This window comes from Bos javanicus, chromosome 7 (assembly GCF_032452875.1).
Source record: "Bos javanicus breed banteng chromosome 7, ARS-OSU_banteng_1.0, whole genome shotgun sequence".
Lineage (NCBI taxonomy): Eukaryota > Metazoa > Chordata > Mammalia > Artiodactyla > Bovidae > Bos > Bos javanicus.
In genome coordinates, this window is record NC_083874.1 from 64516392 (window position 1) to 64544371 (window position 27980).

Genomic DNA, 27980 nt, shown 5'->3' on the forward strand with positions numbered 1-27980 from the left:
GCTGGAGCTGAGTTTAGTGGAGGAGTGGGGAAGGTGGGGGAAACTGCTGTGGATTCTGACTGCCACCTCTGTCCTACTCACCCCACCTCCAGGTCTGTCCGTCTTGCAGAAAGTCCTGGACACAGCTGCTGAGAAGAACTGGCAGGTGACAGCCGTGAACATTTTGACAACCACGGAGGAGGGTTACCGGATGCTCTTCCAGGACCTGGAGAAGAAAAAGGAGCGGCTGGTGGTGGTGGACTGTGAATCGGAACGCCTCAATGCTATCCTGGGCCAGGTAGTGAGCGCAGCGAAGGTGCCCTCAGGGTGGCTGTGGGGATGGTTCCAGGGGACCAGACTGACCTCTGGCCCTCTGAGTTACAAGGAGAGTTCTTGACTAGGTGAAACCACAGGCTGTTTCTCAAATCCTGTAACTGATACAATTTAACTCTGAAATGTTATGAGATAGTACGGAGTAGGAGCCATCACCTAGGGCTTCCCATAGTTCTCAGATCAGTTAACCAAAAACTTACCTCAAGTGCTTCCTTTTCTTGTTAAAAAGAAAAATGCATTGCACTTTAGAGTTTGTGAAGTTTATCACATCCTTAGACCTGATTCCTGGGTTTGGCTCTGCATTCTGTCACCCACAGATCCAGCATTTGGTTTCTCATCCATTTGGCCCACTGACCCATTTTGAGTCCAGGGAGGCTCTGAGCATCTCCCTTTACTCTTTCCTAAAACACACACACATGTCTGAAAGATGAATTGATTGACTGTCCATTCTAAGAAATTACACCATAACCTCAACAGTCTTCAGCCAGATGTCTCTAAGTCATGGTTCCTCCTATTCTCAGAGGTAAAGCATGTGGCACTGGATAGATCACTTGTCTTTTTTAAATTACATCTGTGTATTCAGATGAGCTAGCAAGGAAGGAGATGCTGCAATTGTTTTTGAACAGTACTCTACAATTAAAGATGGCAGTTTTAGGTAATTGACAATAAGACAGCGCTTGTTAATAGTCCTCAAGACCCCTGGGGCACCCGCAGGGAATCTCAGAGTCAGCTCAGCACTTGTTCAGAGGCCTCAGCAATTGAACAGGAGAGATTCTGAAAGCTGGGGGTTCTTTGAGGCATTAACTCTGTGTTCTACTTTACAAAGTGTGAATCTGTGCCTCCCTCTCAGAGAGAAAAAGCAGCAAAAATTGTTCCCATTAAGATGGGAGTTTTTTGAGCCAGAGTCAGAGGACTGGAATTCTAGTTAGGTAAAGCAGAATAGCGGAGAAGGCAATGGCACCCCAACCAAGTACTCTTGCCTGGAAAATCCTATGGATGGAGGAGCCTGGTGGGCTGCAGTCCATGGGGTCGCTGAGAGTCAGACACGACTGAGCGACTTCACTTTCACTTTTCACTTTCATGCATTGAAGAAGGAAACGGCAACCCACTCCAGTGTTCTTGCCTGGAGAATCCCAGCGACGGGGGAACCTGGTAGGCTGCCGTCTATGGGGTTGCATAGAGTCAGACACGACTGAAGCGACTTAGCAGCAGCAGCAGCAAAGCAGAATAGAGTATTAATAATAGTTAAATGCAGAGACCCTGGAGCCAGATGCACATCCCCAGCTCTAATGTTCATTAGTTCTGAGACCCTGGGCCAGGTTTTTAATTTCTACATCTCAGGTTCCTGACCTCTAATATGGGCATAATAATAATAAAAATGGCTACCTTTAGAGAGCTCTTGTGAGGGTCAGAAGAATCTATGTATACAAGCACAGCACTTAAAATAGAGCCTGCCCCACTGAAAGTCATAAATATAAAGATTTACATGTTTTTGCTATTCATAATGCCAACTGATACTGGTTTTGCTTTGTGTTTTTTTTTTAGTTCAACTTTTTAAATTTTGAGATATAAGCTCATATGCATGTACAAGATATAATGCAGAGAGATCCCATGCACCACATGTCGGGTTATCCCAGTGATAACATCTCACAAAACTGTAGCAACTATAGTGCAATACCACAACCAGGAAATTGACATTGATACATTTCAGGTACAGGACATTTCCATCACCACAAAGATCTTCTGCGGTCATCCTGCTTCCCTCTCTCTCTCTCCTTTTCCCTTTCCCTAGGCACTCACTAATCTGTGGTCCATTTCTGTGATTTTCTTATTTTAAATGAGTGTGATATAAATGGAATTACATAGTATGTAACATTTTGGGTTTAGCTTTTTTCACTTGGCATAATTCCCTGGAGATTCATTCAAGTTGTTGTGGGTATGATACTGGCTTCTTGAGTCATTTCTTTTTTGGTGTAAGTGTACTCATCTGTAAAATAGGAATGAAGACCCCTGTTCTACGAAGCTGATAACAAGATTAGATGAAAGGTAGGGAAAGTGTTGGATGATAAACAGGTATTCTTAGCAGACTGAAGACTCCTACAGTAAAGATAAAGCTGTTGGTACTATTTTCTGAGTACTTACTTTATACCAAACACCATGCCAAGCCCTTTCCATGTATAATTCCACTTCATCCTCACATTCTCTCTATAAAACTGCTTCCATTAGCGCCCTTATTTTATAAATGGAGAAACGAGGGATTACACTTGCCTGAGATTTCACAAGTAGCATGGAATGAAAGTAGGAAGTCAAATCCATCTTGGTCTAGCTACCAGACCTCTTAAAAACTCAATTGTCAGCATCTGCTGACTATAGCCATCCCCTCTGTCAAAGGAAAAACGTGTTTTGGAAGAAAGTAACTTGTTTTTTGAATATTTTATATTGTAGTATATTATCTTTTTTAATTGTTGGACTCTTCTATTCTGAAAAGTAAAGACAAAATGCTGAAAGGATATTATAAGTTATGTGGTTTATCACTTGCATTTACACTTTACAGATGAGATGACTAATGGTCATATTTGTTGAATCATTTGTCTTGGGTTCAGACTAGTTAGTGACAAAGGATTTCCATCTTCTGATTTGCAGTCTGACATCTTGGCATCATCCTAGACTATCTCACACTCAAGAACTGGGATCTTTTCAGTCTAACACAAATGTTCTGCCTAATCTAAGGAGGAAGACAATGATTCCAAACTCCACATAGGGAATTAACTGCCTGTCTCAGTCTCTAGTGCTCCACCTGGAATATCAGCTGTGTTAGGATTCTTGTTCTGTTTTCTTCCCTGCTGTATCCACAGTGCCTTGAACAGTGCTTGGCACCTAGCAGGTATTCAATAAATATTTTTTGAATGAATAGGAAGAATAAGGAATCAATGAATGCTCTAAGATCCTAAATGTGAGATGGGTCTAAATATCTACAGGTAGCCTTTGACTGGAAAAGAGCCTTTAAGCTGGAGGTAAGAGCAGGTAGGGAGGCCCAGAGGGCTTGTGGGAGCCAAGGTTCACAGAGGGCTTAAGAGGCCAAGTGGAGGATGTCAGTTGTTTACTGGAAGACAATGATCTTTGGAAACCATTCTAAAGAGTCTGGGGGTTATTTTATAAACAGTGGAGAGCCAGTGAAGGTCTGTGAGCAAGGAACAGAGTTATCAAACTATAGTGTGTGTGTGTGTGTGTGTGCGCGTGTGCGTGTGTGTGTGCGTGTGTGTGTGTGTGTGCGCGTGCGCGTGTTTGTGTGTATGTGTTCAGTTGGTCAGTCGTGTCTGACTTTCTGGGGCCCCAGGTACTGTAGCCCGCCAGGACCTTCTACCCATGGAATTTTCCAGGCAAGAACACTGGAGCAGGTTGCCATTTCCTACTCCAAGGAATCTTTCTAACCCAGGGATCAAACCTGCATCTCTTGGACTGGCAGGAAATTCATTAGATTATAATACTTTATCAGTGTATGGTATTTAATTATGTAATACAGTCATTAAGTTCAGAAGGAGTCAAAGATGGATGAGGGAGACTAGGACCAGCCCATCCATTCACTCTTATTGTCTTCAAAGTGCTTTTCATCTGTTGAAATCTTGTGCATTTATCTGTTTATATATTTACCATCTGGCTCCCTGCTAAATTGTCAGCTCAGCTCAATGAGGGCCTGGGGACCTTGCCTCACTTGTTCATAGCTTGTCCCTAGCGCATAGTGTGGGGCTTGACATATGGTCCACGTTCAATACATATTTGTTGAGTGAATTAATTAATCATAGAGGCTTTACAGAGCAGTTGGGATTAGAGCTTAGCCATAAAGGTTACGAATAATCAAAGAGAACGGGAAAAGGCATGCCAGACACAAAATCTGTGAATTAAGGCAATCCAGTGAAAATGAGCTTTGAAGAGATGGGGTCAGTGAGGCAGTGGACTGCAAGTGTACATTACCTTTGTGTCAACTTCCTCAGTGAGGAAACTTTTATCTCTTTATCTCTTTAGTATTGCTCTTCTCCCAGTAAACTGTGGCCTCCAGCAGAGCAAGCACCATGCTTTTTCACTTTCCACTATATTCTCAGCACAGTGCTTGGTAGATAGTAAGCACTTAATATTTGTAAAAGGGAAAGGAGGTCATGAGGTGGGTAGGTGAGTAGATGGGTGGGAAGGTTGGTGTTTAGGTCCAACTATATGAAATTACTAATCTTTATTGGTCAAAAATCATTCCTTATTGTTTCTTATGTTTCAACCTGTAATTTCATCCTCCAGAGACTATTCTTATCCATTGCCCTAAGGCAGTGGGTTTCAATCTGTCTTTTGTTTGCTGTTTTGTGTTAATTTGAAGCTGAATAGGTTTCTGATAATGGTATCTCATTGTTGAAAGCGCAGCAAGCCATTTGACAAGAAAATGAAAAAGCAATGAAGAATTATTAATAAAACTATCATCCCAATAGTCTTTGAGCTCCATGGTCTGGAATTTCACATGCTAGCCACTATTTCAGAGCATTCATTGTATGCACTTGCATTTAATTATTCTTTCCATAAAAAAATGTGAGCTGCTATGCACATACATCCAATTAAGTAGATATCTGAATGTGGCTGTTAATAACCTTGAAAATTTATTCAGTTAGAAAAGAAGCCCAAATGCTTCTCCTATGTTTTATGCCTCCTTGTTACAGTGTGGGGCTGGTGAGGCGGGGTGGGGGGGGGGGCACTGAGCAGGCTGTACCAACCTCATTTTGATGATTAAAAAGAAACAGATCAAGTTACCTTGCTGGCTGAGCTGGGGCTAAATCAAGGTCCACAGTCTTAGCTGCTCCCAGATGGGTAGTGCGTCTGGATGCCCAAGCAAATCTCTGGGTAGTTCTTTCTACAGATATTTTCCTGCCTAGAATGATTAGAGACAGCCTGTGCACATAAGATGGAGGGGTGTTTGGAGACCCTGGCTCTTATTTCAGGCATTATATGGAAAGGCTCACAATAGCCAGGTCCCTGTCCTAACACTAGAGATTTCCAGGTGGCGCAATGGTAAAGAATCCGCCTGCCAAGGCAGGAGATGCAGGTTCAATTCTTGGATTGGAAAGATCCCCTTCAGAAGTGGGGATGGCAACCTGCTCCAGTACTCTTGCCTAGGAAATCCATGGACAGAGGAGCCTGGTGGGCTATAGTCCATGGGGTCGCAAAGAGTTGGACACGACTGAGCATGCACAACACACAATGCAATGTCTTGACACTGTTAACATACTGCTGTGGGATCTGATATATCACGCCCCAACTCTGGGGCATGACTTCCCATCTGTACAGTGATTGGGGGATCAGATGATCCTGACATTCCCTCCCAGCTTCCGGCTTGTACTCAAACTGGAAGTTGCTCAGAAATGTCTGAATACCCAACTGGTTTAGGGAAGAAGGCACAAAGAAGGAACTGTATCTAAATGTGATCCATGCAAGGATGTGAAGTTCAAGAACTGGGGTGCAATCATCCAACTACCCATTTGACCATGCGTCCACTTCTCTGTCCACTCAAGCAGCAGATATTGTTATATCCAATACAACAGAAGATTCTCACTGTGTATAGAAAGAATCTCCATGAATGGAGAAGGCTTTATGGAAGAAAAAAAGAAGTGAGCATTTTAGCCAGGACCTTGGGGTTGTAATAACACTAATCCATCCCTGGAATCAGGGAAAAATGATTTCAAATCTTGTATCTGTACTTTATATCCGGGTAACCTCAGGGAGCTTATTTAACTTCTCTAAGCCTCCATCCCTATCTGTAAAATCGAGGGTATCAGCAATGCCACCATCATTGGGTGGTTGTGATATTGTAGCTTGAATACTTAGGATAGGACAGGGCAGTCAGTACTCAATGTTCATTGCTATTATTATTGCAGGTGTAGCTTTAATTGTCAGTATGATTAATGCATGTATCCCCCGGATTGTGTTTTATAGATTGTAAAGCTGGAGAAGAATGGCATTGGCTACCACTATATCCTTGCAAATCTGGTGAGTAGAGAACACTGCAAGCCCTCAACTGGTGGGGCCATGTTTGGGGCCTGGCTTGCTACTGTGGTCCCTGGCTGGTAGGAACTGCATGAGTGGGACTGGCAAATTTCGAGCTTCAGCTGTGCCTCTGCAAAACCCATAACACTTAAGGTGATTCTCTAAGCTTCCTTGTAAGAGATCACACTGGTGGGCAGGCCTTTATTAGTCATCACAATTCCACCTTTAATCAACTCTGCCACTTGGCAATAACAACAAAATCACCACATCTTTTAATGGACACAAGATGCTTTAACCTCACCGGTTTTGATTCTCTGTTTTGACATCAATGATAGTTTACTGTTTATAAATACAAATGTTTAAATGATAAGAACACTAGCACTGACAAGTCTTTAACCAGAAACAGTTTTATAGCATGAACAATATTATGACAATTTAGTTTTTATTCTCTTTTTTATGTGGCATAGATAAGCTGTCTTTTAAAGAAAATTTTTACTTTCATTTTTATGTACTACAGTTATTTTTATTGGGTGCAATTATTTTTCAGGGTAGGAAGACTTGACTCATAAGATAATTTTTGGTACACATTAAATTATTCCTAGTGACATGTATCATTATGAGTTTTCATTGTGGCCATCATTTTGGCAAGTCTATTTTGGCAAGTCCTGGGTCATGTTTTCTCATCTATCTTTCTAAATTATGAGGTTTGAGACTTTCAGTGTTTTGTTTTTTTTTCCCCCAAAGTCAAATTTAATTTTACTTTGCATTTGTCTTATTTTTATTTTTTTATTTATTTTTTTAGTTTATTTTTTTAAATTTTATTTTATTTTTAAACTTTACAATATTGTATTAGTTTTGCCAAATATCGAAATGAATCCACCACAGGTATACCTGTGCATTTGTCTTATTTTTAAAGAGCGTTATTAAGATGTAATTCACATGATGTAAAGCTCATCCATTTAAAGCACACAAGTCAATTCTCTTATGTATATTCACAGAATTATGAAACATCACCACAATCTCATTTTTAAACATCTCCATCATCCCCCAAAAGAAACCCCATACACATTAGCAGTTGCTCCCCATTTTCCCCCAAATTCCTCCAGTAATCTACTTTCTATCTCTATAGACTTGCCTATTCTAGATATTGGAATCACAGAATATCTGGTCCTTTCTGACTGGCTTCTTTCACTTAACATAATGTTTTCAACATTCATCCATGTTGGTACCACGTATCAGTTCTTCATTCCTTTTTATTGCCAAGTAACATATCATTACGCGGATGCATCCCATTTTGTGTATCCACACACCAGTTGATGGACACTTGAGTTGTTTTCACTTTTTGACTATTATGAATTCTGCTTCTACAAACATTTGTATACAAGTTTTTCTCTTGAGCACAAACCTAGGAGTGAAATCACTGGGATACATGGTAACTCTATGTTTGATATTTTGAGGAATGCCAAAACTATTTTGTAAAGTGGTTGCATCTCCCAGCAAATTTTTAATAAATAACAAATTTTGCCATGTGGTAGTTTGAGCATGTCAGATTTCCTTAATGATAGCTTTTTCTACAAAGTTTGCTTATTATCCTCGCCTTCTTTATGATTTTCTGTGTTTCCTTTAAGATGTGATTTTTTAGCTTTTTGCCCATAACAAATTATATCACCCAGTTTTAGCTACATTATTCAATATTAATTGAATAAGAGGTTGATATTTTCCTACTTATCTTTAGAATAAGGATCACTAACAGAACAAAGGCACAGGATCTAGGTGTAGTAAAGGTCAAAGCGGTAGGACTGAAAAGTGGGACCAAAATATCTTGCCTGATTCTTAAGCTCTGTCTCTCTTTCTGACTGATCTCCAGCCTCAGACATATTCCTACCTGAACCATCTTGTCTTTCCCCTTGGAAACTTCCTAGCCTTGGCTGTCTTGGTATTTCATGGTCAGGACTAGAAATGAGGACTTATTAAGATAAGTTAATTAAGGTCTGGTTATTAATAAATAAATATGTTACTTTTCTCAGAGATACTTGCCTTTTAAATGGATGATAACTGTCCAGACACTTTTGGGGGAACCAAGAGTTGCATCCTCAAAAGCCATTTGCAAGGATTAAATTGTTGACTTTGTGATGAAAAAAAAACTCTTGACATCCCTTGAATCTCACTCAGATCCTTAGTCCTAGAAGGGACTGTGGAAGTCAGCTCTAAGTTTCATTTGCTTACAGGGAAACTTTGCTTATGGTCAAACCAGCAACAGGGTGTGACTTGGCCAGGCTCACACCAGTCAGTGATAGAGCCAGGCCTGGCACCAGGGTTAGCAGGTCTATGCCTTTTCTACTATATCAGGACATCTCTCAGCATAGATCATGTGGGCACCCTGCTGCTTGAGAATACACAGAACAAGGGTGGGGGCATGCATAATCATCTCTCCAGGATAAGATAGAAATTACACATCAGTGACCTCAAAGCCACCCAAAGACCTCAGGTAATTACATTGCCAGCCTCCATCTGTTGCCAAGTGACCCCTTAGTCACAGCATCACCAAGTCAGCCCTTTGGGTGTCTGCAGCCTTCTGATCTGCATTCTTTTTTCTCTCCCCTGACCTAATGAGCTCTCAAATTCTTACAACTGCCAGCTAATAGGATGCAAATTGCATATACCATCCAAATACAAAAGACTTGCATGTTCCAATAGATTAGTTGATAATTGGGCTTCAGATTACTAATTAATTCAGTTTGAAACATAGTGGAGTATGTGGTGTGTGTTTTTCTTCCCCCTTCAGAGGAATCATGCAATTTATAAGATGATAATTTTTAGAAATTCTGCCACATAATTAGCCCACTGCTGCATGGAACTGACCCCCTCCTTCAGCATGCTTGTGATTAGGGTGTAATTATAGAGTTAGAAACTAAGGGAGCTTTTGAAAGGTTTAACAAAGGAGGGAGCTACTTTTTATTTCAAGGTTGTTTCCGTCCCTGTCAGACTGTGTGAGCTTCAAAGAAGCCAACAGCGTCCCTGTAACAGGTCACTTTGGAGGGATGCTTTTCTGGGTTTGGAGGGCTACTGGAAGAGAAGACGGAAGGAGAACCCTGGGTCAGGGAGGAGAGCTTTATAACAGGGAGTCATTAAAAAAACAAAGAAATAAAAACCCTGCTTTTTGTCCAGACACCATCCTCGGCTAGCTTCTTTGTGATTTTGGGCAATTCGCCAGCACTCAGTTCCCTCACTGAGAATAATAGTTCCTATTCTATATGCTCATAGAGTCACTGGGGAAGGCCAGTATGTTGCTGAATGCCACCATGCCTAGAAAAAGTTAAATTGCTCTACATAGTGGGGAATCCTTGCTTCATATAGTCAATGTGCCCATCTGAACACACTCACATGTTGTATCTATATGTATCAGATCAGATCAGATCAGTTGCTCAGTCGTGTCCGACTCTTTGTGACCCCATGAATCACAGCACACCAGGCCTCCCTGTCCATCACCAACTCCCGGAGTTCACCCAGATTCACGTCAATCGAGTCAGTGATGCCATCCAGCCATCTCATCCTCTGTCGTCCCCTCCTCCTCTTGCCCCCAATCCCTCCCAGCATCAGAGTCTTTTCCAATGAGTCAACTCTTCACATGAGGTGGCCAAAGTACTGGAGTTTCAGCTTTAGCATCATTCCTTCCAAAGAAATCCCAGGGCTGATCTCCTTTAGAATGGACTGATTGGATCTCCTTATGTGCATGTATATGCCCATGCATATATATGCTGATACATGCATTCTTATTTTATATATGATAGGATAGATGTATATTTATATTTCCATAGTATTGGGATGGCCATAAAGTGAACTTGAGTGCATGCTCAGTCGCTCAGTCATGTCCAACTCTTTGCAACACTATGGACTGTAGCCCGCCAGGCTCCTTTGTCCATGGGATTTCCCAGGCAAGAATACTGGAGTGGGTTGCCACAGAAATTGGTGAACTGTACCGTTACTACTTAAAGAAGCTCCTGGGTCCTGGAATCCCCTGGAGGACCAAGCTCTCCTGTCTGGCTGTCAGTCCTCCTCCAAACCCAGCCCTGACTCAGCTTTCACTCACTACTCTGAGACTGTGATCAAAGCAGACAGTTACCAGCCGGGGCTCTCCAGTTATAGCTAGTTCTTATCTCTATAATGCATCAGCAGCAAATCTTAGAACAAGCTAGTGTTTCTCAAAAGAAAGATATGTGGACCCTTAGAATGCATCTGCACAGACAGTTGGGGAAACACTGAGCTAATGATTAAATTTTTCAGTCCACTGGGACTGCAAACAAGAGTACTCACAACATGAGACAAATGATCAGATAATTAATATTGATGATTTGAGTTTCATTGAAATAAATAAGCACAACATTTAAAAATTCTTGCAGAGAAGACAGCAAAAGAGACACAGATGTATAGAACAGTCTTTTGGACTCTGTGGGAGAGGGAGAGGGTGGGTTGATTTGGGAGAATGGCATTGAAACATGTATAATATCATATGTGAAACGAATCACCAGTCCAGGTTCAATGCATGATACAGGATGCTCGGGGCTGGTGCACTGGGATGACCCAGAGGGATGGTATGGGGAGGGAGGTGGGAGGGGGGTTCAGGATGGGGAGCACGTGTACACCCATGGCAGATGCATGTTGATGTATGGCAAAACCAATACAATATTGTAAAGTAATTAACCTCCAATTAAAATAAATAAAATTTTAAAAAATAAAAAAGAGAAAAAGTGCAATCCAATATACAGTAGGTACAGATTTTTTCAAATATTGTTTGATTCTGCTTATATGAGGTACCTAGAACAGACAAATTTGTAGAATCAGAAAGTACATTGGTAGATGTCAGAGATGAGGGAATAGGATGGGGAGGAGGAATGGGGAGCTGGTGTTTAATGGGGACAGTTTCAGTTTAGGAAGGTAAAAGATTCGGGAGATGGATGATGGACAGTTGCACAGCAATGTGAATGTACTTAGTGCCACTAAACTGCACAGTTAAATATGGTTAAAATAGTATGTTTTATATTATGTGACTTTTAACACAATAAAAAAAAAAAACTTTAAAGAAAAAAAACAAAAAAATAATAATAAAAGTTAAATAAACTCCATTTACACATATGAGAGACTGATTATGATACAATAATGTAGTGAAACAGGACTGAAAGGATTCTGGTCATTTCTTCCATCAGTAAAAATATTTTAAGCAAACTCAATATATTTTGGTTATCTGTTTGAAATTATATATGTGTAATACTTTGATTAGTAAATATAATGTGAAATAGACATACAAATGAAATAAAGATAAATAGAAGTTGTAAAAAAAAAAAAAAATGTTTTTGCAGAGAACTAGCACACCCCTGAGAATTTATAAAGGGTCCACCAGATCCCAGTTTGAGAAGCACTGAAATACTGAAGGTATTGGTTGTCTTTCAATGTGCAGCATTTGGTGCTGCCTAGGGCATTCATAACCCACTCCAGTACTCTTGCCTGGCAAATCCCATGGACAGAGGAGCCTGGTAGGCTGCAGTCCATGGAGTCGCTAAGAGTCGGACACGACTAAGTGACTTCACTTTCACTTTTCACTTTCATGCACTGGAGAAGGCAATGGCAACCCACTCCAGTGTTGTTGCCTGGAGAATCCCAGAGACCAGGGAGCCTGGTGGGCTGCCGTTTCTGTGGTAGCACAAAGTCGGACATTACTGAAGTAACTTAGCAGCAGCAGCAGCAGCAGGACATTCATGAGCTTCCCAGGTGGCTCAGATGGTAAAGTGTCTGCCAGCAATGTGGGAGACCCAGGTGTGATCCCTGGGTCAGGAAAATCCCCTGGAGCAGGAAATGGCAACCCACTCCAGTACTCTTGCCTGGAAAATTCCATGGACAGAGGAGCCTGGTAGGCTACAGTCCATAAGGTCGCAAAGAGTTGGACACAACTGAGCGACTTCACTTTCACCTTTCAGGGCATTCATAACAATAATAATAACAGCAATTCCTCTCATTTTTACACTATGCTATAGCTGATGTGACATTTTGGCATACATCACATCCCACAGTACCCTTATGAAATAAGCAAGGTAGACTCTATCACCCCCATTTTACAGAAGAGAGAACTGAGGCTCCAAGATGTTACATGACTGAGCTGCAGAGAAGGAAGGCAGTCACTACTGGTCAGTGGAGTTTGGCTCTCAGGAACCTGACAAAAGCCAAGTGATGTGATCCTAAGAATAGGATGACCAGGCTAAACTTATGCCAAACCCCTGGAGCCACTGAACTAGACCGCCTTACACCCCTAATAAATAACTACAACGATAACAACAGCTATTCACTGAGTGATTGCTACAGTCCAAACACTGTAAGTGATTAACTATTAAATCTTCATAATAGTCCTTGAGGTTGATAAAAACCCCATTTATCAAATGAAGAAACCAAGGTTCAGAAAGTAAGCTTTCTGGTCACTAAATTTATAAAGTTTTCCAGTTACTAAATTGATAAAGTCATGGAGCCAGGCTTCCCCTCCAGGACTACAGAACTCCCAAATTCATGTTCTTACACTGTGCCATATGACTGCTGAGCATGAGGAGGGGGGTCAGGTGCAGTGGGAGGACGGGCTCTTGACTAGAGGGCTTGAATTTAAATCTTGCTACAATTGCAGCAATAGACCCGGAATTCAGACTCAAGCTCTCAAATCCCCATTTCATTTTCCACTGGACACTGATGGAATTTTATTATAATTATACAGTTGGTCTTTCACATCAATGGGTTCTATATCCATGGATTCAACCCACCACAGGTCAAAAATATTTGAAAAAAAAATCCAAAAGTTCCCAAAATGCAAAACTTGCATGTGCTATATATTGGCAACTATCTACCTAGCATTTATATGGTATTTCCAGCTAGTGACATAGCATTTACATTTTATCAGGTATTATAAGTAACCTAGAGATGACTTAAAGTATTCAGGAGAATGCACATAAATGCACAGGTTATATGCAAATATTACAACATTTTATTTAAGGGATTTGAGAATCTGCAGATTTTGGTGTCTTCAGAGGTTCCTCAACCAACCTCCCATGGATACTGACTGCAATTTCTAGTGCACAAAAGCTGAGGGAAACACAAACTGAGGACAGGTCATCCCATGTCTTATTGGGGTATCTGGGGACCAGGGTGTCAGACATTTCCACCACGTGGTTGCAGATGACCTCCTGTGAAATGTTAGAGTTAGAAGTAGTTCTGGTCCATGTGGCAGCTCATCCAAGATTCAGCTCCACGCTGCTGTCCCTCTGCTGTAAGAGTCCTAAGAAGAAGGTGCTCTTTCATCTCCTTGCTGCCCTGTGCAGAGAAATCTATCTACGCCCTCTATAAGGCCAAGCGTGTCTGCTTTCTTCTGCCCACGTCATCTCAGTGCATGTTCGTGTTTGGTTTCTGTGTTGTTTCTTTGGTTAGGAAGGTGGTACAGTAGTTGGGGAGAGTGGCTCTGGGTCAGACAGACCTGGGTTTGAATTCTGGCTTTATATTGATTAGCTGTGTGGTATTAGTAAAATAACCTACCCTCTCTGAGCTTCCACTGCCTCATCTGCAAAAGAAAAAAAAGGAATGTAGTATCATCTACCTCCACATGGGCTATCATGTGAATTAAGTGAAATAACAACTGTATAAGTCCTCATAGTTATAGTTGGGCCCCCAAAAACACTCAATAAATGTTAACAATTACCACCATCATAATCATTGTAATTACCATCATCATTATCATTGATGGGGGGAAGAAAACACAATATCTGGGAACAGGGTACCATCTTTGAGGTCCCTCAACCCCCTTCTAGACTAAATCTCACCCACCACTATAATAACAGTGGTAATGATAATAATAATTATCGATAATATAATATTATAATTATAAAAAATAAATATATATTATATAATTACATTATATTATTATAATAATATAATAATTATGGTAAAATAATAATAGAAATACAATAATATAATACCTTCCTCCCTGTTTGTCTGTAAGATCCTGGAGGAAGGAATTTGCCTTTCTCACTGATGAATTTCCAGTTCACCAGGCAAAATGAGCTTCACGTAACAGTGTTCTTTAAAAAGTCACCGAATGAATGAATGAGTGAGTGAAATGACTTCTCAGGAAATAAACAATGCTGGTATCCATTTATCACATGAACTTAAAGGCAAATCCTTGTGTCTTGCTAAAAGAAGCAGAGATCAATGGTAGACTATAAGTACGGCTATGAATATGCAAATGACTCAGAGGGCAGCTAAGCCACTTCCCATAAAAGGCCAGACTCTCCCCCATAAAAGGCCAGACTCTCCTCTACAATGTCCTTAACAGAAGCACATCCATCTGGTTCCTGCTCGAATAACACCCACTGATAGGGAATCGTGTATTTGGAACCACCTACCCTGCTTGCTCCTGGCATTTGCTCCTCTGGCCTGGATGCCCCTCATCTTCGCATCCCCCAGTGCCTTCTCATAGGACATGGTTCTGACAGCCCACCAAAGGAACATCAAACATGAACTGAGCACATCTTCCACTGCACCAGGCTCATACCAGCAGCACTAAGAAGCACTAAGAAGCATGTGGCTTCACGTTTGTCCTGGAAACAACTTGGCTTTGTCTTCCAGCTAGAACATATAAGTAAAGTTTGTAAAGAATGCCAGAGAAAAATCACAAAATAAGTACAAATTTTTAAAAAGAGGGACAAGTAGGGAAGCAAGGACCAAACCTTCCGAGCTGTACATTACCCTAAGTGAAAATGAAAACTGAAAGTGAAGTCGCTCAGTCTTGTCCAACCCTTTGGGACCCCGTGGACTGTAGCATACCTGGCTCCTCTCTCCATGGGATTCTCCAGGCAGAGTACTGGAGTGGGTTGCCATTTCCTTCTCCAGGGGATCTTCCCGACCCAGGGATCAAACCCAGGTCTCTCGCATTCCAGGCAGATGCTTTAACCTCTGAGCCACCATTGGCACTTAAGGGGTCTGTCTCTCCTGATGCTAAGCTGATGTGTACATTCAATTCCTCTGATTCACCACCCTCAGTCACTGACTTGGAATCTCCAAGCCTGTGTATTTTCTGATTAGAGGGTTCTTCCTTGCACTCTTCACCCAACCAAAGCCTCCTATTCTTCAGCTTCTGTGTTTCCACTGGGAAGCCTTCCCTGAGTTCCAGGGCCAGGTTTTGTCCTACTTATTTTGCTCCATAATTACATGGGTAATACTAGTCTTTCTCACTAAACTTTAAACGAAAACAAGGATCAAGTGTATCTTATTCTCTGCTGTATCCCTTTGTCCCATATGTGCTTGGCAATATTAGATACAGATGAATGAATGAATGAATGAACTAGAATATTCCTTTCCCCATCCTGCTAAGTTTCAAATTTAATGCTATGTTGGAATTTTCATTCGTTTTTCACCAAGCATTCAGAGGGTGCCTACTCTTTGGGAGCCCCTGAGAATGCTTAAGCTGGTGTTTTAGTTAAAAAGTAGGCTGATCCTTCTTAGACAGAAAGGTTTTGGTCATATGAAAGGGAGACGTTGTTGGTTTCAAGTCTGTCAGGAACTCCAGGCATAAGCCCCTTCATGGGCCTAGATGGCATATTTTTTGCAGAGCCATCACTTTGCCAACAAAGTTCCATATAGTCAAGCTATGGTTTATCCAGTAGGCAGGTACAGACATGAGAGCTGGACTACAAAAAGGCTGAGCACTGAAGAATTGATGCTTTTGAACTGTAGTGTTGGAGAAGACTCTTGAAAGTCCCTTGGACTACAATGAGATGAAACCAGTCAATCCTAAAGGAAATCAACCCTGAATATTCACTGGAAGGACTGTTGCTGAAGTTGAAGCTCCAATACTTTGGTCACCCAATGTGAAGAGCCAACTTACTGGAAAAGACCCTGATGCTGGGAAAGATTGAGGGCAAGAAGAGAAGTGGGTGGCAGAGGATGAGATGGTCAGATAGCATCACCGACCTGATGGGAATAAATTTGAACAAACTCTAGAAAATAGTGGAGGACAGAGGAACTTGGCATGCTGCAGTCCATGGGGTTGCAAAGAGTCAGACACGACTTAGAGACTGAACAGCAACAGGTAGGCACAAGGGCATAATCCTTAAGCTGAATTTTCAACTGGTCTTTGGCTCTTGCTCTGAGGTGGCCATGACCAAGTGGCACCCCTGACTGCAGACAGAACAAAGTTAACATTAAGGGAGATTCTGGAAGACCAACCAATACCAGGCCAGATACTATACTTCTTTAATCATGCTTTGACAGCCTAGTCTAGGGGCCCCCTGACTTTCTGCCACAAAGTGCCACCATTTTATCCTAAACCCCCAGACTGTGAGATCCCAACCACCTTTTAAAATAACTTGTCAACAGCGGACTTGTGTTTGGGGGATATGTCTGATTGTGCGTTTGAAGGTATCGAAGCATATAGGTGCCAGCCCCTCTTCTTTGAAATGTACTTGGATAAGAGTTAACACTAGAGGCTTTTTTCTTTTTTTCAATTCAAATGACGTTTTAGCTGTTTTAAGCATAGCTGCAATGTCTTATTGACTTGGCGGGAACCAGATAAGCCTGTACTATGAGGGATTATATAGGGCGAGAACACATTCAAGTTCCAGTCAGTTAAAATGGCTAAAATAGGAAAATCTGAACACTGTATGCAGAGACGTGGTTATTTGAGGACAGAACAAAGTCCTCATCTCAGGAATATTCCATGAACTCACGTATCTCCATATTCATGTGCACACACCTGTGTGATCACAGAATTGTAGATCAAAGCTGAAAAGCCCTTAAGAGAAAAATCAACTGGCTCAGAAGTTTCCAAACTTTTTAGTTTAAAGCTCTATTTTCAAATGGAATCTTGGGGAGAACCCCGGTATGTGAAACAGATAAAAAAGCAAAGCTGCTTTGATGGTAGAGGGAGGGCAGGAATCTAGAACCCCATTCTTCTCCCTTCCCCCTAATTCAACATGGGAGACTCTAAAATGCCTACAGCCTGGGACAACAGTTGGAAGGATCACTCACTGATCTAGCCAAGGGCCTCACTGTGCAGATCAACAATCTAGTGCCTGGATCAACATTACCCCAAAAGAGTCAATAACAAAACTCTTTGGTCCACAAGATGTAAGTTTAGAGGGTGAGAGATGAAGGATGGAAACTTACAAGAAAACCATGAGAAGGATGAGTGAAGAAATTATTGTTTATTGCTTCACTCTTTGGTGTGAATTAAGCCATCAGCCCGCTCCAGGAACTGTGATGTGGATACTGGTAGAGACTCTGAGAGAGAGAAATAAAGAACTTTGAGGTTCACATCCCAAGAACCAGCACACATTAAAATTTTCAGAGACATGGATGAACCTAGAGACTGTCATACAGAGTGAAGTAAGTCAGAAAAAAACAAGTATCATATATTAATGTGTATATGTGGAAGCTGGAATGTGAAGTCAAGTGGGCCTTAGAAAGCATCACTACGAACAAAGCTAGTGGAGGTCATGGAATTCCAGTTGAGCTATTCCAAATCCTGAAAGATGATGCTGTGAAAGTGCTGCACTCAATATGCCAGCAAATTTGGAAAACTCAGCAGTGGCCACAGGACTAGAAAAGGTCAGTTTTCATTCCAATCCCAAAGAAAGGCAATGCCAAAGAATTCTCAAACTACTGCACGATTGCACTCATCTCACACGCTAGTAAAGTAATGCTCAAAATTCTCCAAGCCAGGCTTCAGCAATATGTGAACCGTGAACTTCCAGATGTTCAAGCTGGTTTTAGAAAAGGCAGGGGAACCAGAGATCAAATTGCCAACATCTGCTGGATCATGGAAAAAGCAAGAGAGTTCCAGAAAAACATCTATTTCTGCTTTATTGACTATGCCAAAGCCTTTGACTTGTGGATCACAATCAACTGTGGGAAATTCTGAAAGAGATGGGAATACCAGACCACCTGATCTGCCTCTTGAGAAATTTGTATGCAGGTCAGGAAGCAACAGTGAGAACTGGACATGGAACAACAGACTGGTTCCAAATAGGAAAAGGGGTTCGTCAAGGCTGTATATTGTCACCCTGTTTATTATTTAACTTATATGCAGAGTACATCATGAGAAACGCTGGGCTGGAAGAAACAAAAGCTGGAATCTAGATTGCCGGGAGAAATTATCAATAACCTCAGATATGCAGATGACACCACCCTTATGGCAGAAAGTGAAGAGGAACTAAACAGCCTCTTGATGAAAGTGAAAGAGGAGAGTGAAAAAGTTGGCTTAAAGCTCAACATTCAGAAAACGAAGATCATGGCATCCGGTCCCATCACTTCATGGGAAATAGATGGGGAAACAGTGGAAACAGTGTCAGACTTTATTTTTCTGGGCTCCAAAATCACTGCAGATGGTGACTGCAGCCATGAAATTAAAAGACGCTTACTCCTTGGAAGGAAAGTTATGACCAACCTAGATAGCATATTCAAAAGCAGAGACATTACTTTGCCAACAAAGGTCCGTCTAGTCAAGGCTATGGTTTTTCCTGTGGTCATGTATGGATGTGAGAGTTGAACTGTGAAGAAGGCTGAGTGCCGAAGAATTGATGCTTTTGAACTGTGTATTGGAGAAGACTCTTGAGAATCCCTTGGACTGCAAGGAGATCCAACCAGTCCATTCTAAAGGAGATCAGCCCTGGGTGTTCTTTGGAAGGAATGATGCTAAAGCTGAAACTCCAGTACTTTGGCCACCTCATGCGAAGAGTTGACTCATTGGAAAAGACTCTGATGCTGGGAGGGATTGGGGGCAGGAGCAGAAGGGGATGACAGAGGATGAGATGGCTGGATGGCATCACTGATGGACGTGAGTCTGGGTGAACTCCGGGAGTTGGTACTAGACAGGGAGGCCTGGCGTGCTGTGATTCCTGGGGTTGCAAAGAGTCGGACACGACTGAGTGACTGATCTGATCTGATCTGATCTGATACGTGGAAGCTGGAAAAATGGGATAGATGATCTTACTTGAAAAGCAGAAATAAAGACACATGTAGAGAACAAAGGTGTGGATACTGGGTGGGGGCTGGGGGAAGGAATGGACTGGGAGATTGGGATTGGCATATCTACACCACTAGGTATAAAACAGGTAACTAATGAGAACCTACCGCATAGTACAGGCAATTCTACTCGGTGCTCTGTGGTGACCTAAATGGGAAGGAAACCCCAAAAGAGGGGGTACATGTATATGTATGACCGATTCACTCTGCTGTACAGTAGAAACTGACACAACATTGTAAAGCAACTATAATCCAGTTTTAAAAAAGAGTTGAAGACTAACACCCAGGTCTCCTAGAAAACTGCTGATTCCTTTCTAATAACAGTATAGAGATGCAAGCCAGTCCAAGGGCTTCATTCATGGCAGGACAGGAGATAAATGAATCAGACTAACTAGTGATGAGGAGGCTTAATGTACAGTGGTCAGAAAGTAAGCGCAGAGTCTTGTCACTTGCTATGACTTTGGTCTCTGCCCCTCACTAGCTATGTTATATTGGGCAGAAGCTACTGCATTCGTTTAAGCTTCAGTTTTCTAATCTGCAATGTGGAAATGATAAAAGTACCTGCTTCATAGGATTATTCCAAGGATTATATGAGATCATACAAATAAAGCTCTCAGCATAGTGCCTGCTACATAGCTCAGGTCTAATACGTATTAGGCACTGTGGTTGTCATCATTATTATTTTAGCCGAAGTCTCACTCCCATGACTTCTATCCATTGGTTGGTTCTGGCTTACCTTAAAGAACAAATATCCCCCCCCCCCCCACCGAAAGCCCTCTGGGATTGGAATACATCCTTCACTTCCCCTCCTAGTCTTTCATTATTTTCAGGTTGAACATCCCCACTTTTTTCAAGCATTTCTAATGTAACGAGACTTTTTGAACTATACTTTCCTATAACTATCCTCTCTATGGAGCTGTCATCTAAGAATTTACCTGACAATCTGAGGAAACTTGCCATGTTCAACTTGTGCCACTCAGAGTATAAAGTGAAAGTTCTTCAATTTGTTCTAATCTTACCTCTTTTCTAGATCTCAGGTGGATGAGATGGAGGGAGTTTTCTTTCCCACCTCCCAGGGCTTGTTAAAAATCCTTCTCTTTGGCCCCTTTCTCTTAACAATGCTGGCTGTTCCCTCTTCCATCTAATGGGAGTGGTGTCAGCCCAAGCAGGATGATGAGGGCTGAGCAGCTTGTCTGTGACCCCTTGAAAGAACCCCAGAGAGAAAGGAAATCTGGCTTTGAAGATAAAGTTTTTTATCTTTTGAAAGCTGCATTCCTATACACCTGCCTCCTGTGGGCTCAGGTGTCTTGCCTGACCCAGTGCCTGGTTTGGGGTTTTTTTTTTTTACTTTGTATTTGGTATTGGGGTATAGCCAATTAACAATGTTGTGACAGTTTCGGGTGAAGAGCAAGGGATTCAGCCATACATGCACGTGTATCCATTCTCTCCCAAACTCCCCTCCCCTCCAGACTGCCACATAACATTGAGCAGAGTCCCATGTGCCATATAGTAGTTCCTTGTTGGTTATCCATTTTAAACATAGCAGTGTGGACATGTCCATCCCAAACCCCCAGTGCCTGGTTTTCAAGTAGTTAACACCTAACCTCTTTGGACTGCATCATAGTGATGATGGTAAATATGATGATGATAATAATAGCTAAGATGTATTAAATGCTTACTTTGTGCCAGACACAGCTCTAAATATTTATACACACTTTAAAAAAAAATCTTGTACCAATTCTATGCTGTAGGTGCTATTATATCTGCATTTTGAAGACCAGAGAGTTAAGCCTCAGAGAGCTTAAATAATCAGTAAGCACACCTCCTCAAGATGTTTTGTTTCCAGGCACACATGATAATTAAAAGTCATAATGATAGCCCAGAGCCTCATCACCATCCTCAAAGCATTTTCTAAATCTTTACAGCAATATAAAAGTACATCTAATATAGTTATGGTGTTAAACATCTTTTTTGGTTATCATAATTATTTGACATGCCTTTTTGTGCTAATCCTTTGAAAATTATCATTGAGATACGATAGATGGAATGACTATTGTAACTGGTTTAGTTAATTGAGCACTTCCTCCCCTCCCCCAGTCATGCTATTCTAACAGCTGGTCAGCATTGCACTGCCTCCTACAACGAGTGCTTAGGGAATATAGATCCTAACCCCAGCTCACACTCTAACCAGCCTACAACTTGAGGCCAATAGTCTCCTCTCTGGACAACAGGGGGTTTGATCTGATCTCTAACATCTTTCCTTCAGGCATCAGTAAACCTAAACTGTGGCCCATGGGTCAAATTCAACCATTTCCTGGCTTTGTTTAGCCAGGAATGATTTTTACATGTTTAAATTACTAGAAAAAAAAAAAAAATGAAAAGAAAAGTGATAGCTCATGACATATGAAAATCATGTGAAATTCAAGTTTCAGTGTTCATGAACACACTTGGGGGTGGAGGGGACACAACCATGCTATTTCATTTTCTATTATCTAGGCCTGCTTTCATGCTCTAAAGGCTGCATTCAATAGTTATGACAGAAACAACATGACCTGTAAGCCTAAAAAATTCACAATATGATCACTTATCCAAAAAAAAAAAAAAATTGCTGACTCCTGGTATAGATATGGAGTAGGTGGGTACTAAAAAACTTCATATAAATCAGAGGCTTGAGAAACATCTACCCAATCTGTAACCCCTCTTTGGCAGAGTGAGACCTCTATTCTAGGCTATTAACTGTCAGCCACGCTGTCTGAGCTTCTTTGTCCCTCTTTATCTGGGGCAATCTGGAAACCCCATCCTAAAGCTACATTCCTATGTTCCTCGGCTGGCAAAGCAGTGTACCACACAGATGAAGACAGATTTGATAGCTAGACCACAGCTGGAATCCTTGCTTCTGGGGCATCTCTGGGTGGGGAGAGGGGGTAGGTTCCAGAGGTCTTTGAACCACAGCTCCTCACATGTAAAACTGGGACAGATACTCACTCATTTATGCAAACGAGTACCCGGGGCCTACTGTGCATGTCCACCCCTCAGGGCTGTTTGGGGGGATTAAATAGGATTATGTATATAAAGCATTTAATAGAATGCCTGGCTCAGGAAAAGAGCTTGGGGAATGTTTAATAAATCCAAAGGTGACTGCTGACGGATTATTTCATTTTTCAACTTTAAATGACAACAACTTCAGAATTCTCCAAGAGCTATATAAATGAAGTTATATGATGCACAAGAAGCCACAGCTTCGCCATTGTTGTCACATCTGTCATCCTTAGGAACGATGTTTCTAGAGCTATGTTTCAGTAGAATATTTAACGGCACCAGTGTTCTTTAATTCTAGGCCAAGAGACAACAAATTAAGCAGGGCTCCCTTAATAGACCATATCAACCCATGCAATGACTTCTCTTCCCTGTTCTGTCACTGACACTCCCTCTCCCACTTTCTAGGGACTTACAGATGATTCTGAGCCAGTAAGGTACATCAGAATTACCTGGGGATCTATTTTTATTTTTCAATAGTACTAAAAAAAACACACACACACATTCACATGGTTATAAAAAATAAAAAAATATTATTGAAGGTTATTTAAAAAAAGCGTATACCTAATCTCTCTAATCTCATACTTAGAAAAAACTATTTTAAACATTTTCTGTGTTTGGTGATTCTAGTAGTTCCCTCTACACACTTCTGTGTAATATGTCTATGTCTCTTTTTCTTGCTTTATCAACTTTCATCCCATGTGTCGCTCCTCAGTTAAAAAAAAAAAAAAAGATGAACACCTCATACTGTTTTCCACATCCTGTCCTCAGTGTTCATTAGTCATGCTATTATTTGGAATTCTTCTAATTAGTCCCTTTATAATATGTTTTACCTTGATTTTTGATTGACTGGCATTGTTGTTGTTTAGTTGCTAAGTCATGTCTGACTCTTCTGCAACCCCATGGTCTGCAGCCCGCCAGACTCCTCTGTCTGTGGGATTTTCCAGGCAAGAATACTGGAGTGGGTAGAGATTCCTTTCCTACCATTTCCTTCTCCAGGGGATCTTCCCAACCCAGAGATCAAACCTGTGTCTCCTGCATTGTTGGCAGATTCTTTACCACTGAGCCACATGACCAGCATTAGAGCTTTATAGAGATATCTGGTTTCCTCTCCAGAGCCCCTGCATGATAACCATTAGGAATGGCTATTATGCAGAACCTCTCTTATATATTGTGATGGGTCCCTCAGATGAAGGACCTCTATCCTAAGAGCCTGTTCATCTGCACTTGAATGAAAATGATAGGCAGACCATTCTTCTGTCCCCCATTCATCAGTAGCACATGGGACAGTGTGAAAGGCCACAGAGGAACCACAGAAGCAGACAGGGACACAGTGATCTAACAGCTCCAGGAGCTCACTTATCACAGAGGCTTATCTTAGATGATAAACAGTCACTTTGTGAAGAACAGCATCGGGTACAGTGCTGGAGGGACACTGAGAGGCATCTGCGTTTAGAAGAGCTGAATTCTCATACTGAATAACTTGAACAGAGCATTTTGTGGGTTAATTTCATTTCATTCACTAGTCACAGCATACAGAGCAATAGACTCCATATTTGGGGGCATGTTATAAAAGAGGCAAAATGACTCAAAGACAGTGCTTAAAATCAGACTTCATCATTTAATCTTTAATATAATACAATTAGCAATGTTGTATCCTTTTATAATATTATATAATTAATAGCACAGATAAAGCAAAATGTACTCATTACCAAATATTACCCCCTAAGGTTTTTTAAACAAAATGGCAAAGAAAATTAGGAAATGATTTAATTAAACCATGTTTAATGAGCATGCTCAGGGGACTAGAGTGGGTGGGTTGAATTTCCCAGCTGACCGGTAGGCAAATATTTCACACCTTTATTTCCTCTTCTTAGTCATGAACAGTTTTCTCTATTGGAATGGTCTGTTTTCTTGCATTATGGAGAGATCAAGTCCAGTAGCTATAAGAGACTGCTTTAATCTTCATGATTAAAGACATTGTGGAGATTCAAGATCACCATTCAGGCATGAAATCTTCCATGAGGGGAAGGCAAGGATGTCTTCTACTAAGTGAATGCATGTTGATACCAAGTTATTCCCTCATTTCGTGCCTTCCCTAACAGTACAGATAAAAGCTTATTTTATCATTCTTTGTCCCTTCTTTCTCAGGGGAGCTGAGAAGTTCAGGTAGAGGTCCCATCAGTTTGATTGGAAATAACTTCAGGTCTGGCTCCAGTCACCTTGCAGTCAGACATTCTGGTGATAGAGCTGAGTGGCATTTATGTTTGAATAAACTCTGCCATTTCCTTTGGCCCCCATTACATTGATGGGGGCAGTTGGTACAAAATGTCCAAGTGCTTGTTACAGATTTTCAAGCAATGGAATTTGACTACAGGAGATCGCTTTCATTTTATTCTCTCAATAGTTACTTTATGAATAAAATGTTCTTTGGCTGTACTCTTAGGTGGTAGAATGTCTTAGGATGCCTATTGGGTATAAGAACCTAACTCCAATTTCATCGGTACTAAAAGCTTGTTAGAACCCTTGCACAATTCAACAAACCCCTGTGAATGTCTGTAAACTATAGCTGTAGGTATAGTTAGTCACTAAATGCATTTCCAACATGAGCTTCCCTTGTCAAACAATTTAAATCATCCACTGGATTTATTACCTGGAGATCATACTTTCCCTGAAAAATTAGCATTTTTGCTTGAGGAATGTCTTTGGCTTTTATTCATTCACCCAATGAAAATGTATTGAGAGCCTACTTTGTGTCAGACATGGTGCTAGATGCTGAGTTCTAGGGCACATCCATGAACAAAACAGAAAAATATCCCTACTCTCATGGAACTGACATTCCAACACAAGGAGAGAGGACAAGGGAACAAATGAGCAAACCAGATCATCTCAAATGGGTGATAAGCAGAGCACTGAAAAGGAACTGACTAGACTGCATATTGGAAGTAACTTGACTGAGTTCTATTAGAACCAGGTCTTAAGACAGCAATTCAAATACAAGTAGCTTCCTTGGATGCTAATATGAAAAATAACATCAGGGAATCAGGGATTCCCTGAGGTAGGGATATAAGAGCTGACCCATTGGAAAAGGCCCTGACACTGGGAAAGATTGAGGGCAGGAGGAGAAGGCGACAACAGAGGATGAGATAGTTGGATGGCATCACTAACTCAATGGACACAAGTTTGAGCAAACTCTGGGAGATAGTGAAGGACAGGGAAGCCTGGCATGCTGCAGTCCATGGGGCTGCAAAGAGTTGAACACCACTAAGCGATTGAACAAGAAGGAAGTAGGGATGGGAGAGCAGGCAGCTGAAAAAGGTGCATAATCAAGGCACTTATCTCTGGGGCTATGGAACTCCATCCCTTACAGAAGCTCTAGACTTGGGTGTAGAGTGTACCTCATGGTAACCCACCCAAGGGAGAGGGCTATGGTTTCTACTAACTCCCCAAGAGCAGAGAGCTGCTCTGGGTTTATGAACTCCTCAATACATCTGGCTTACCTTACCTGTGGTGAAGTGATAGGTAGCTGTAGTTAGTATAAAAAGTGCAATATCAGTGTCTATTGGGGAGATGTGGAAATAAGCAGGGCACCAAGGGCATCTATCAAGGATGAGAACTGGGTCTTTAGATAAGGAGTCCCATGTGGCTCAGATGGTAAAGAATCCACTTGCAGTGCAGGAGAACCAGTTTGATCCCTGGGTCAGGAAGATCCGCTGGAGAAGGGAATGGCAACCCACTCCAGTATTCTTGCCTGGACAATCCCATGTACAGAGGAGCCTGGCAGGCCCTAGTCCATGGGGTCACAAAGAGTTGGACACAACTGAGCAACTAAGCACGTTACAGGAGACACTGTATTTTAGCTGGGACCCAAGGATGGACATGAGCTGGCCAGAGAGAACTCCCTTCCAGGCATAGAGAATAGCTGGGCAAAGGCTCAGAGTAGAGCTGAGCTTTGTTTGTTTGTAAAATAGAAATAATAAAGAATCACTGAACTTTAGAGGCATAGGGTGGGGGGAAGGTCTTTGACTCATGAAGTTATTGATGACCAGATCTTTTTTTTTAATTCTATTCTTTTTTAATTAATTATTTTAATTGGAGGCTAATTACTTTACAATATTGTTGTGGTTTTTGCTGTGAATCAGCCATGGGTGTATTTGTATCCCACCACCCAAACCCCTCTTCTCACCTCCCTCCCCACCCCATCCCTCTGGGTTATCCCAGAGCACCAGCTTTGAGTGCCCTGCTTCATACATCAAACTTGCACTGGTTGATGACCAGATCTTTTAGGTAAGGAAACCAGATCGAGTCAGTGAGAAATCAAGAGACTAGGACAATGTCTTAGGATCTCCAGGCAGGGCTGAGGCAGTGATGGGGGCTCAGAGCTGCCAGACCACAGTTCTTCCTACCCTGAATCCACCAAACTACTTCCTGTGTTCATTCCCCCATTGGGATCTGGCAGTTTCCCTAAGCCACAGAGTTCAGAGAGCAATGACTTTGTGATCCCTACTCAAATTCCTGAAGTGGGTACCAATTATACCCAGAGAGAAACCCAGATGATCACAAGGCTTTCTAGGATCCAACCCTGGGCTGACCCCCACCCCGTCCCCCGCAACTGCATTTCCCACCCTCTCTCTCTCTCCCTCTCTCTCTCTCTCATGCTGTGCTAGTCACACTAGTCTTCTTACTGTTTCTAGAATATGCTAAGCATCCTCCAACCTCTGAGCCTTTGCTCAGAATGCTCTTCCCCAGATTCCCCCAGAGCTCATGCCACAGCTTCACATCAGCCAGGTCCCTGTGTTGACACCACCTCCTCAGGGTGGCTCATTTGGACCAGGCCTCCCAGGGCCAGGCACTGCCCTCCTCTCCTCATCCTCTTTCCCCACTTCATCTTCCTTCAGAGGACTCATAGCTACCTACCACACAGTATCCTCTGCTGGATTCGACCTTATACACTGCTACATACTTCTTTTTTAAAAATTGAAATAGAGTAGATGCATAATAAAAACCATGTTGCTATTGTTCACTTGCAAAGTTGTGTCTAATTCTTTGTGACCCCATGGACTGCAGCATGCCGGGCTTCCCTGTCCTTCACCATCTCCCGGAGCTTGCTCAAACTTATGTCCATTGAGTCGGTGATGCCATCCAACCATATCATCTTCTGTCGTCCCCTTCTCCTCCTGCTCTCAATCTTTCCCAGCATCAGGGTCTTTTCCAGTGAGTCAGTTCTTTGCATCAGGTGGTGAAAGTATGGAGCTTCAGCTTCAGCATCAGTCCTTCCAATGAATACTCAGGACTGATTTCCTTTATGATTGACTGGTTTGAGCTCCTTGCTGCCCAAGGCACTCTCAAGAGTCTTCTCCAGCACCACAATTTGAGAGCATCAATTCTTCGTGATTCACAATGTTTAAAGGCTATATTTCATTTATAGTTATTATAAAATATTTGCCCTGTATTGTACAATATATCCTTTTAGCTTATTTTATACACAACAGTTTATTTATGGTCCATTCTTCCCACTAAAAAGTAAGCTTCGTAAGAGAAGGAATTTGTTTTACTCGCTATTAGAA

General features: G+C 41.8%; 1 protein-coding gene across 4 annotated transcripts in view; it reads left to right on the top strand.

Annotated features, from left to right (window-relative positions):
- Positions 1-27980, top strand: part of GRIA1 (glutamate ionotropic receptor AMPA type subunit 1) — a 347536-nt gene that overhangs the window by 195913 nt on the left and 123643 nt on the right. For all 4 annotated transcript variants that reach the window (XM_061424115.1, XM_061424116.1, XM_061424114.1 and 1 more), the window contains exons 4-5: positions 93-277; positions 6280-6333. In XM_061424115.1, the coding sequence (XP_061280099.1) occupies positions 93-277; positions 6280-6333 (239 nt within the window). The remainder of the gene's footprint in view (positions 1-92; positions 278-6279; positions 6334-27980) is intronic.